General features: G+C 39.5%; 1 protein-coding gene across 1 annotated transcript in view; it reads right to left on the bottom strand.

Moving 5' to 3' along the window:
- Positions 1–13835, bottom strand: part of LOC134803801 (serine/threonine-protein kinase BRSK2) — a 49631-nt gene that overhangs the window by 13154 nt on the left and 22642 nt on the right. Inside the window, exons 14-18 of the mRNA XM_063776638.1 lie at positions 13247–13312; positions 12315–12386; positions 11068–11166; positions 5473–5559; positions 3670–3783 (exon numbers count right to left, since the gene is read on the bottom strand). Coding sequence (XP_063632708.1) covers positions 3670–3783; positions 5473–5559; positions 11068–11166; positions 12315–12386; positions 13247–13312 — 438 coding nt within the window. The remainder of the gene's footprint in view (positions 1–3669; positions 3784–5472; positions 5560–11067; positions 11167–12314; positions 12387–13246; positions 13313–13835) is intronic.

Below are 13835 nucleotides of genomic sequence, written 5' to 3'. Positions count from 1 at the left end.
ATATGAAGGGTGGAAAAAACACAAAATATAAGATAAATAAATAAGAACCCTACACTCACCCCCCTGTGTCGTGGTGCAGGTCCTCCGCAATCAATGTATTCCGCAGTTCTTCCGAAATTAATAATTTTACGCGACAAATTGTCCGCACCGATCGTTTGCCTTTTTTAATGACAGATTTCTTCTTCTGTTTTTTCTTCTTTCCCCAAATGACAATATATATATAAAAAGGTGGGAATGAAATGAGGTGAAACTATGCATTAAAAACTAAACATTCCCCCGCCCGAGAAAGGCTAAAGCCTTTATCAACAAACAAAATTCAACTCTATTAATAAACTACAACTAAACTAAAACAGTTTGGTATCGCTACCTCCGCTTATTCTTCCAAAGGAAGCCTACAAATTTTAACAACCGGCCGCGTGAGGCTACCTGTTGGAGTTCTTAGACGTACTACCTTAACAACGCCGTCTTTGCCGGGTAGCAACTCCCCTATTCTCCCTAACTTCCATTTAAGAGGAGGTAAGTTTTCCTCCTTTATAAGAACTAGATCGCCCAGCTTAGGCGGATCAGTTGGAGATGTCCATTTTCTACGCATTTGAAGAGAATGTAGATATTGTTCACTCCATTTTCTCCACAGGCGTTGAGACATAGCTTGAATTAAGTTAAAACGACTCAACCGCGAGTTTGGAATATCCTCAAAATTGTACTCCGGAACCGAAAGCAAAGGCCTAACTATAAATAGATGAGCAAGCGTCAAGACCTCAAGTTCATGAGGATCTTGGGACAACGGGCATAACGGACGACAAAAAAATTAAGAACCGCTTCTAAACCTGGTAAATACCGTTACCAATTCGTCGAACGTCAAAACCTGTGACCTATGACACGCCGCAATAATGGTATAGGTAGCCGATTTTACGGTCGCCTCAAATAGACCACCGAAATGAGATAGCTTGACCGCGCCGTCGCTAAGCCCTTGCTGTACTTCCTGAGAAGCCAAATATCTCCGCACATAATCCAAATACTTATTTGCACCCAAATAATTACTTCCGCAATTTGAACTTATCACACTCAGCATACCGCGTCGAGATGTGAATCGCGTCAAAGCCGCGAGAAAACCTTATTCTTGGTCAAGCAGTGGACGTCATCCGCAAACTCCTCCTGCTGAACCAATTTAATTAACCGCTGCAAAGCGAACCGTCGCTCTGAGACTGTCAATACTCCTATCAGACTTTCAGACAAATTCATGACATTGCTGACAAACCGGAAACAATATGCTACGACCGCATATAACATATTCAACCTACTAAACCGCGTTAAAACAGTGAACGTTAAAATATTATCTTTGTCAACAATCCCGACTAAGACCCGAACATTTACCTTCATCTTCCGCAATCCAGGTAATGGATCTTCCGCATTATCCATTTTATTCCTGGGTCAGGTCTCCGCATCACCTGACAACTAATGAAGACCCCAACATAAAGGGTGCTCAAGGAGCACTGATGCGCGACAACCGCAATTCGCGACATCAGCAGGGTTCATTTCTGAAGGTAAATGTCTCCAGACTATCTAAACCGCAATTCACAATTGGTGAACTCGATTCCCCTTCGCGAGGAACCGCTTTTCCATAGCCAAGAACCGCTTCGTGGCTAATGGTAATTTACATTCTCCGGGGCATCAGATAAAGAAGTCGTTATAGTGGCTGGACCTGACAGCACGTAGCCGAACACCGTTTTCGTTACCCGTGGAATGTGATCCTTGATTTTAATGCGTCCGCTGAGTACAATATCACCAAGTAGATCTTCGCCTATTAAAATATCAATCTGTCGACTGACAAAGAACTGTTCATCCGCAAGATACAGTCCTCGATAATTATCCGCTAATTGGGCCGGCAACGAATATCCAGGCAAGTCATAGGTAACTTCATTTAAGACTGTAGCCGTGGTCACTAGCACAGGCTGATCCGGAAGGAAATGTAAAATTAAGCCTTCCAGCCGGTTCGGCGTGGATTTTAACTTATGCCTTGCGCTGGTTCATTGGCCTCGCCAAATCGACACCCGTTTCATATGAAGGGTGGAAAAAACACAAAATATAAGATAAATAAATAAGAACCCTACACTCACCCCCCTGTGTCGTGGTGCAGGTCCTCCGCAATCAATGTATTCCACAGTTCTTCCGAAATTAATAATTTTACGCGACAAATTGTCCGCACCGATCGTTTGCCTTTTTTAATGACAGATTTCTTCTTCTGTTTTTTCTTCTTTCCCCAAATGACAATATATATATAAAAAGGTGGGAATGAAATGAGGTGAAACTATGCATTAAAAACTAAACACTAGCATTCCATAGATACTAGCTTCGAAAATTGGCATTTTTGTGTCCGCACCCCCTGATTTGATCGGGCAATCGAATCAGCGAGCCAAATTGGCGTTTGCGTCCGTACCTCCTGATTCGATCGGGCAATTTAATCAGATTGGCGAAAAATTGACTAATCTGGATACGCCTTTAGGCTACGTTTACACGGAGTAATTTTTCTCGTATCAATAAAATAAAAATATTTATATTGACAAAAACCAGTACATGAGGGCGTTGAAGTCCCTGTCTTCTGAGCTAGGTAAAAACCTGTGTTACAGAAGTCAGTGTCCTCTTCCAGACAATAGAAACGATATAAGTATCGTATACGAAATCTTATCGAATGTTGTAGTGACAGCAAAATTTGTATGGCAATTGGCAACCTTGAAAATCGTTCACACGGCGTCTATGCGTGAAAAATCTCGTGTTTACTGTATACTGTAGGGTCTTGCCACCGAGGATGTGGGGTTCTCGAAATGATTTTATCGAATGCGATGCTCAGTGGCGCTTGTGAGAAGACCGAATACGTAAAAAAACTGAATGGACCTCGCGCCTTGTGAACGGCCGTCTCGTATACGGTAAAACCGTATTATGCGAGAAAGTATTGAATCGAATAGTCGCCGTGTGAACATAGCCTTTATCAGCTAGGTTCGAAAGGATAATTATTAGAGATACAACGGATAGTTGTTTGGCCGGATACCGAATGTTCGGCCTGAACATCGGCCGAATATTCTGTATCCGGCCGCCGACTATTCGGCCGGCGGAACTACACCTACATTTCGGTTTTTCAGGTGCGCATTGTGCGGGTTTTGACCTGTTTCGTAGTGAACGTTCGCGCGGACTCAGTTTTAGTTTAGAAAAGTGTGCGCGTGCAAGTGAGAGGAATGTGGAATGTTTAAATTGTTTATAATAATAAATGAGTACGATTATGACCGTGACTGTTTCTTAAATCCAATTTGTTTACTCCGAAATCAAGTAAAGTGACTATCCGGTATCCGGCCGGATAATAGGTCACTACCCGGTGTCTGGCCGGATACTAAAAAAGGGGCCGGATACCGGATAGTAACCGAATATCCGGTGCATCTCTATCTTTTTGCGCCGGGGGAGGGTGTCTGGTTGCTGCTGTTAGGAACAGTTCCACTCTCAATGAATGCTGAACCCCTGGAGCCTGGCCACCCGCGGGCCGGACAGGGGGCACTCGCTTTGGGTGTCGGCGGGCCGGATTGGAACGCGTCGCGGGTCGGATTTGGCCCGCGGGCCGGGGTTTGGAGACCCCTGAATTAGGGGGTTGAAAAATGTAGTATAAACATAGTGTTCGCTCACCCTGCATCTTGCGGCGGTGGAAGCGCGGCGAGCCCAGGAAGGAGTTCTTGATGGTGGCCAGCCGCGCGCGCCACGGCGCCGCCGCGCCCGCGCCCCCGCTGCCGCCCGCGGCTCCTGGACACATTCATAAATCAAATATGTGACGTTATCTATGAAAAGGGACCTTATTGTCGATGGCGCTTACGCCATTATTAACGATACTCCGTTATAAATAGAATGCCGCGCTACGCTGTGCGGCGTATGCGCCATTGACAAAGAGGTCCCTTTTTATAGATAATGCCCCATATTTTATAGCAGTCTACATCACAGACCGACCCGGGGTTAAAATAAAAAAGTGTTCACGTATTCGTATTTCATGTATTCCATGCTATATTTTGACATTCAAGCATTTGTAAATAATCATCGAGACCACAAAGAAAAAACGGTTTGAAAGGGTTTTTTGCGTTTTCCTCGAAACTCACTTTTTGCACTTACTGTTGTTTAAGTATTGCACGGCAGCATATTAAAATTGTCGTCTGCTAGCGACGCCCGTTTTGGAGAAAAAATATCTTTTTCACCTCAGCAGCTCGAACAAGGGTACTTTGCTTCTTAAAAACAGTGAGCAAAATGCTATTTTGCTCACTGAGTCATTTGGTCTCACTCAGTGAGCAAAATGCGATTTTGCTCACTGAGTGAGACAAAATGACATTCAAGTGACCTTTATAGTCAAATGTCATTTCAACATCCGGGGTCTAATACAAGTTCGATATACTTGGGTTCTATTATCTCTGTCCCTCTAGGTATGTTCTCACTGCTTAGGGTGAAAAATTTTGTGTACTACACGAGATCAAACTTATTTACATCTCGTGCGCTTTTGAATCCCTTACTACGCTCAAGATTCTAAATTAGATTCACTCGCTACGCTCGTGAATCTATTATAGAATCTTTCGCTTGCACGGGACTCAAAATAAGCACTCGAAGAAATATCAAACTTTGATCTCTTGTTGTACAAATAACTATTCCCGCCGAAAACAGGCGTTCCACAGCAGCACTTGAAGGTATACTAGTGTTATATTTGAGGCAGCGCGCGGCCTTGGTGTGAGTAGGTACTTAGGTATTAACGATTAACGGACTTAAGAAAAGTTAACGGAAGTTAACAAGTCCGTTACAGGTTTTTAAAGTTAACTTAAAAGTTAATCCGTTACTCGAAAACTTAACTTCGTTAATTAACGATTAACGGATTAACGAGTTAATGCCCAGCTATGCCAACCCCTACATCCAGACCTACCAGTACCTAGGTACTTTGTATGTAATCCACAAAACAAAATGTTATAAGTATCCATTCCAATCCATTTTATTTAATTTCTACTATATTATGTCGCACTATCAACAATAAATTTTCACCACACCAACTGGTAAAGGCTCTCTTGATTGTACAAAAACAGATAGCAAAGTTAAACTTTATTCACATGTGAGGCAAAGTAATCAAATGCAAATTATGGGTTGTTTTCTTATGTTTGCTGGTAGAATTGACTTTTAAATGACGATTTTGAATGATAAATATTTGGATTTGATTTTGTTTGATATCTTATAGTTAATATTTTCTTCGGGTTGGTGTAGTGAAAAATTTTGTGTTTCACTCGGGGGCAAATTGTGTTTAACCCTCGTGCTTTGAAACCCTCGCAACGCTCAAAATTCCATTTTTCGAACTACTCACTACGCTCAATTTTGGAATCTTTCGCTTGGTCGGTTATCAATATTAGCACGAGCGGTTAAACAACAACTTTACCACCGAATGAAACAAATAACTATTATCTTTCTTACCAGTAATAGTATTTAAATTGGGGAACAGAGACGGCTGCGGTGGCGATTGTGTGCTGGGCGGGCCGGGTAAGGACGAGCGTTCCCGAACTGTAAGTTAGAGAGAGATAGTGTCATGCGAGGGCGGATGCGGCATCACGAGCAAGTGACGGGTTCTAATGGGATGTTTATGACTGTGCTTTTATTCATTCAGAGCAAGTTATCAAACCTTTCATTTATTCATTCATGACATTAAAAAACAAGAGGGTTAATGCGGCATCACGAGCAAGTGACGGGTTCTAATGGGATATTTATGACTGTGCTTTTATTCATTTAGAGCAAGTTATTCCTTTAATTTATTCATTCATGACATTAAAAAACAAATCGATCAAATATGTCATACAAGTCATACAACAAATGTACGTGCAACTTATATATGTATTCGTAAATTGATAATGATAACATTATCGTTGCTGGTGAAAATAATTTAAATTTAACTTAGTTAACCCTGTATAAATCGCCTTATTTAGGTACTCAATTGCCCGGTAGATGTCGCTTTTTATTTCTAGAACTATAGTTCGTTTTTTTTAGCATTAGAAAGAACTTGAAAGAAGGTAAGCGATCTTGACATGTCTTTTAATTGAAAAACGCTTTTTAAAAATCAATAACTATTACTTATGAAAGCAGAAGAATATAAATGATCGAATTAGATTCATAATTGTTACATATTTGCCGTAACTTATTTTTAAAATGTGTTTTTCAATTAAAAGACACATCAAGATTGTTTACCTTATTTCTAATGCAAAAAAAAACAAACTATAGCGAACGGTTGTCTTGTCTATCGTAGGATACATAAGATTTTTAACTTATTTTTGTATAGTAAGATGATTTGTGTGAGCCAAAACATACTTCTGTTTATTATTAAGCAAGGTGTTTGATTTCAGCTTTCCCGTCAAAACCCCCAGTCCGAGAGTGTACATGATCCTTCGAACCGGATAAGCCAGCAGCTTTTTGAACATGTGTACACTCTGGGACTCTGGTTTTGACGGGAAAGCTTAAATCAAACACCTTGCTTAACCTTTTGAACGCCACAGACGGCAATTGACGTCAACGCAAAATCATGACAACGACGCCAAAGACGGCATTTGACGACGAACGTTTTTTGATGAAAATCTACTGAAAAACACCCCACTTTTAGGTTGGCATTATTTATTCACAAAACTAAATTTTACCCCCGTGGCGTCAGTGGCACGGCAAATGGATGCGCCGTTTGGCGTTCAAAAGGTTAATAATAAACAGAAGTTTAATCTGGCTCACACAAATCATCTCACTATACAAAAATAAGTTAAAAATCTTATGTATCCTACGATAGACCACCGTTCGCTAGTTCTAGAAATAAAAAAAACCGGACAAGTGCGAGTCGGACTCGCCCACCGAGGGTTCCGTACTTTTTAGTATTTGTTGTTATAGCGGCAACAGGAATACATCATCTGTGAAAATTTCAACTGCCTAGCTATCACGGTTCGTGAGCTGTAGCCTGGTGACAGACGGACGGACGGACAGCGGAGTCTTAGTAAGAGGGTCCCGTTTTTACCATTTAGGTACGGAACCCTAACAACAACGGGTTGCACTCCGGGAGTGCCGGCAGAAGTGAAAACTCAATTACTAATGCAAAATGTCTGCAGCACTATGTTTAATTGAGGTTAACGCCATCTAGCGTTATTTCGTCGCATTACTTGAAACCTCTAAGCACATCACTGTTAGTACTCGAGTTATATTAGTACCAGTTAGAGGGAAACTCACTAGATGGCATTTAAATCAATAAAGAAAAACTCATTGTAACAGTTTTTCGATCAGGTCACGTGTCCGTCTTACGGTCACGTGACCTGTCGCGAGTTTAACATTTTTTTCCCATCACAAAAATGCACAGCGCCGCTAAAGAAGTTTTCACTTCAAAAAGATGGTGGTAAGGTGGTAATTTTTGCCATGTAATATCTAATCGCCACTTGCACTATCCCACTAACCCTGGGTTAACCGGTTAAACCTGGAGTGACCATGGTTAATTGGTTACCAGTACAATTTGACACTGGGTTAACGTTTTAACCGGTTAACTCCGGGTTCGTGGGATGGTACAAGTGGCTCTTAGTGTGCCCTATAAACGGTTAAAAGTTTTGGTGCTAAAATCTTTTTCACCACACCAGCTCGGAAAGGCTTACTTTGCACTTCAAAAACTGATAGCAAAGTTGCATTTTATTCACATGCGAGGCAAAGTAATCAAATACAATTTTGAGTTGTTTTCTTATGTTTGCTGGTAGAATTGCGTTTTAAATGATGATTTTGGATGATAAATATTTAACAACATTCATTTTAGGGATGTAACGATACCGATACCGATACCGATATATCGGCCGATATAATCGGCAAGCCGATATATCGGCATCGCCGATTAAAATTCAGCCGATATCACAGTTTAAAAAGCGCGCGAAACGAATGACGCTGCTAATCATTTGAATAAACTTTGTTTCCATAACAAATAATTGGCCAAGCACGAAGTCAAGACTACGGTGTTCAGAGCACCGTTCCCTTTCTCTATACGCCTTACTAACTCTATGTGCTCTATTGTGAAAAAAAAAAACACAACGACAGTGAAGAACGGAATTCTTAATTTGATTTTTTTCAGATAAACTGCAATCATCATATATATAAAATTGAAAAACCAGAACGGGATAAAAAACGAGGGAAGAAGCGAGATGGCGCCTTACAAATTTCTAAAAAAGTTTTTGACACGTTTCTCAAATACGACGCACGTATGATAAGAAAAAACTGTTCTAATCTATTATCTAAGTATGAGAATATAACTAGAGCAAAAAAGCTATCGCTTTCGATGCGTATTTAATTTACAATAAGCAAAAGAAATTTTCATAACATTCTTCATTTTACGACTATCGGCTATTTTCGGAAACTCTCGGTTGGTTTCGTTTCGAACTTCAAATAACCAAAATTATGTTTGTTATGTTGGTATGCAGTGATTTCGGCCTTTTTTACTCGAAGTAATTTAAAAAGTGCTGTCAACTTCAACCTTTTACCTTAGTTTATGCCCATACGAGTGACATGCCATATAATGACTGATAATGACTTATCAATATCAATCCGAGATATCAATAGTAATTTGTATTTTGTTGTTTTAAATTTCTTTTTGAGTTATGTTATTCAGATTTACTTTCACAGCTTCGGCAAACAAATTCGTCCGGGGACCGGGCTGCCGAGATGGGCCAAAAATACAAAGTTGATAGCAAGTTATAATGTAGGTAAATAAAATTTAAGTGCATGTTCAGATATTTTTGAGCGAAACGACCTGGTGAAAATAAGCAAACGTACAGTCAGCAGTCGGCCAAATATCGTAATATAACTCTGTTGCTATAGAAATAAGGATGTGTTCCGATATACTGGCGGAATACTGAGAGACAAAAGTGGCTAAGCTTACATTGGCTCGGACATTTAGAGAGAATGGGAGAGGATCGTGCCGTGACGAGAGCGTACTTGGGGCAACGAAATGGGAGACGCCCAATTGGACGTCATAGGTACCTACCGCTGGAACGACGTAGTTGCTCGAGATCTGCTTATCCTCGGCCATGGAGACTGGCGAGAGCTATCGCAAGACCGAGAAACATGGTGTTTTGTTTTGTCTTTTCTCGCAGGCCAGGATTCACATAACCGTAGTAAGTAATGTTAGTATTCAGAAAGGGAAATGGGGAGTACGTACGTTTGTACCAAAAGGCGATTTATGGGCGGTGGTCGTCCATATTCGTCTTAAGGCGGATATTAATCTAATGAACGTTTTTGCAATTAGGCTTATAAAAATAAATAATAATTTTATGTTGAAACGAGTTTTAAATAAATAACTACGTAAATGAAAAAGTATAATTTTGCCTTTTATCAAATCACATAATTTTTTTCAGATATTTTGCGTATTAAGTTATCCAAATAACGGGTACAAATAAGAAATCCCTATCACCGTTATGAACCCTGGCAGGGTTGACACACTCTTTATTTCATTTACGCGAGCGGAGCTGCGGGCCCGTCTAGTAATAAATATGATTCTTACTGGGCACATTGAGATAGTCAATTGGTTGGAAAGCCCGTTCGAAATTTAAACTTATTTGCAATATAATAAGGTTGTATTTTGTAGATCTCTCTCATACTTATAGTAGGCTATTCAGAAAAAAAAAGTATCCCACAAAAATAAGCAAGCAGAATTAAACTTTGTATCAAAGACATAAGTCATAAATTTCAATGCCAAAGTTTTAACTAAGGATCTTTCTCGCTAAAACTACTTCCTAATATGAAATGACCAGTGTAAGCATCAGTTAGCTAGCCCTAAGCAACCAAAGATCAGGCTGCAGTTGAAAAACTAATAAAGATAAAGTTAAGCTGATAATTTTCCCGCCGTCTCCATACTTGTTTTAGTTGGGTATTGACTGGTCAGCTGCCTGTTAGCTATAGTTTTCGCGAAAATCGCCAGGACAGAGGTGAAAATTTTTGTATGAAAACTTGCAACTTTAAATGCATTTTTTATCGAAACTATTGCACTCTAAAATGAAGTCAAAATCAGTCCATCGACTCAATTTTTTGCAAGCTTTCTAATGGTACCCAACACGATTCTTACAAATAAAAAAAAATTCAAGCTACTCCTCTCAACCCCCTAAATTTCCCCCTAAAATCAGAAATAAGCAGTTTTGACTTATTCACAGTGTTAGTGATGGTACTTGCCATAACTATTCCAAATTTTAGGTACCTACATCAAACGGTCTTTGAGAAAAACGCATTTAACCGATTTGCAAGACCGAAGTGATCCCATAAGAGCACCGTGAACAAAGTTTTGTACGGTGCTCTAAAAATCTACCTAAAGTGAACTATATTTACTGATTTGGATTTACTTTTGCATTGATTGATTGATGGTTAAGTACCTAAATAATTATTTTATTTGTTTCTGATTTGGCATTTTACTTTATTTGTTTTACAGTTTTTCACACTTCACAAAATCGACTGTCTATTATACATAAGTATGTTTTATGCATATTAAGTATATAATTCATTATTTATTTTATTTATTAACTAACTACTGTGCCATCGATATCAAAAAATCGGTATCGGTATCGTATCGGCAAAATCATGTATCGTTACATCCCTAATTCATTTGGATTTGATTTTGTTTGATGTTTTACATTTAATATTTGCTTCGGGTTGGTGTGGTGAAAAATTTTGTGCTTCACTCGGGGGCAAATTTTGTTTAACCCTCGTGCTTTGAAACCCTCGCAACGCTCAAGATTCCATTTTTGAATGTTTCGCTTGCTCGGGTATCAATATTAGACACAACAACAACTTTTTTTTAAGGGTTATGTCGCGCAGTGACGATGTCACCCCCGTAATGAGATCTAATAGTAATAGTGATGTAGTAGTGAAGTATTACCTACACCACTACATCACATTTAAGTATAGTTTGCACATCAACCTGGCCTCGTCTGATAGTGGCGATGCCAGGACGATGTTGCAACTACCTATGTTGGTAGATTTAATAAATGCCCCCTTGTGAAACAAATAACTATTTGTATATTGTACCTCTGTGTGACTGCGAAGGGCTGTGCGGTCTTACTGGCACGGTGTTACCTAGCAACGGGGACTCGTTTATAATGATAACAGCCTCGCCTGGTTCGCCGCCTGAAATTAAATAAAATATTTATTTGACGACCGGTCTGGTCTATAGTTCGTTTTTTTTAGCATTAGAAATAAGGTAAACAATCTTGATGTGTCTTTTAATTGAAAAACACATTTTAAAAAGAAGTTACGGCAAATATGTAACAATTATGGATCTAATACGATCATTTATATTCTTCTGCTTTCATAAGTAATAGTTACTGATTTTAAAAAAGTGTTTTTCAATTAAAAGACATGTCAAGATCGCTTACCTTCTTTCAAGTTCTTTCTAATGCTAAAAAAATGAACTATAGTGGGTAGTGGCCCTGCCTGTGAAGCCGATGGTCCTGGGTTCGAATCCCAGTAAGGGCATTTATTTGTGTGATCACACAGATATTTGTTCCTGAGTCATGGTTGTTATCTATGTATTTAAGTATTTATATATTATATATATCGTTGTCTGAGTACCCACAACGCAAGCCTTCTTGAGCTTACTGTGGGACTTGGTCAATCTGTGTAAGATTGTAATATAATATTTATTTATTTATTTTACAAAAAGCGGCCAAGTGCGAGTCGGACTCGCGCACGAAGCGTTCCGTACCAATACGCATAAAAATAACGTTTGTTGTATGGGAGCCCCACTTAAATATTTATTTTATTCCATTTTTAGTATTTGTTGTTATAGCGGCAACATAAATACATCATCTGTGAAAATTTCAACTGCCTAGCTATCACGGTTCATGAGATACCGCCTGGTGACAGACAGACAGACAGACGGACAGCGATGATGATGGTAATGGGAGTACCCGTACTCCCATCAGAAAGGCCGGCAACGCACTTGCAACCCTTCTAGTGTTGCGGGTGTCCATGGGCGGCGGAAATCGCTTACCCTCAGGTGATCCGTCTGCTCGTTTGCCTCCTATATCATTAAAAAAAATAGGGTCCCGTTTTTACCCTTTGGGATTGAGAGATTGAGATATTTATTGATAAAATTATAAATAATTTTACACGTCACACAGCAGAATATATACATAGTTTTCACTTATTAACCGACTTCAATTTCATAGAAGGAGGAGGTTCTGTATTCGGTTGTGGCTATGTTTTTTTTTTTTATGTATGCTGCAAGTATTGGGTACGGAACCCTAAAAATATAAACGAAATGGTAAACTCACTGATATTGAGGCTTATCGTAGGCCCTGTAGAATTAGCTCTCTGATGGTGGTGCTCACGCACCGACGGGGATGCTGCAAATACAATACAATAGGCTAGGTGACAAATTTTCATTTACGATATCAATCGATCAGGTTTGTTTTTAGGATCAAATGTATATATAGGACCCATTGCAATAAAGCAATACAAAAGTCAGAAATGATAGTCAAAGTCCGACAACCGTACTTCACTCGCGAAACGCCCCGAACAAAACGATAAGTGACCGTGACGTCAAGGTCACTGAGAGTCCATCTTGAAGTATGCACTGTATGGAAAAAACAAGATAATTGCGTTTTTGTCGGTGAAATATTGCGTTTATGTACATAGTTGCTATACAATCTTTTTTTGGATAATATTTAAGGAATCGAATGGTATCCTTACTTATTTCCTTCTTGGAAGTTAAAAACAAAACTAAAATTTTGGAACTTTCAGGTCCTGTAGTTTTGTTTTGTTTTGTAGTTCTGTATTTTAATATCCACATTATTGTGATAAATTGCTCATTTGCTATCTATTTTACTAGGTTTTGTTATAAAATTCAACATGTGTCATTATCCCTATACTCTTTATTGCACACACTCTTTAAGCGCTGGTGGCCTAGCGGTAAGAGCGTGCGACTTTCAATCTGGAGGTCGTGGGTTCAAACCCCGGCTCGTGCCAATGAGTTTTTTGGAACTTATGTACGAAATATCATTTGATATTTACCACTAGCTTTTCGGTGAAGGAAAACATCGTGAGGAAACCTGCATACATCTGCGAAGAAATTCAAAGGGGTATGTGAGGTCCAATCCGCATTGGGCTAGCGTGGGGACTATAGCCCAAGCCCTCTCGCGCATGAGAGGAGGCCTGTGCCCAGCAGTGGGACGTATATAGGCTGAATTATTATTATAATACGTACCTAGTGGCGAGCCCGGGGTGGCCGGCGTGCCTCCGAGCGAAGATACCCTGTGCGGCGTATGACCTGCTGCGACAATAATATTATATTATTTTTCTACTCCCGTACTTTTATTTGTCATTTAAAGGGTCGTGCACACACCTTTAAAACCCTACCTTATAGTTGTCAAGACAAGTCTTTAGTCTATTCCCCAAAAAAGAATTTGTGCATACACGCAGTATCTTTTTGGCGATTTTACGATACTTCGTGTAATGACCACTTAAAAAATATTGAATGAAATACAGTGTTGCCAACCGTATTTTAAATGTCATCTCTGACAAATAAGTGAACCATAGACATTTTTTTTTTAATTTCATTCGTTCTTTCATTCTTTTCCCGCCCGTACCCTCCATTTTTGCTACTTCTTGAATTAAAAATATTTGTTAAATTTACAATTTTATTTCAAAGTAAGTGCTTGGTCGTAAAAAAAGTATTGTATGCAACGTTGTTTAACTGAGTCAAAAAATACTCGTGGCGTCTTTATTAACAATTTTCGGCTTCATCTCAAATTGTTACTCACGCCACTCGCCTTTTTTGACCTCTCTTAAACAAC

The sequence above is a fragment of the Cydia splendana genome, chromosome 27 (genome assembly GCF_910591565.1).
Source record: "Cydia splendana chromosome 27, ilCydSple1.2, whole genome shotgun sequence".
Taxonomy (NCBI): Eukaryota; Metazoa; Arthropoda; class Insecta; order Lepidoptera; family Tortricidae; genus Cydia; species Cydia splendana.
Note: the sequence above shows the minus strand (reverse complement) of the source record. Positions and strands in the feature narration are given on the sequence as shown.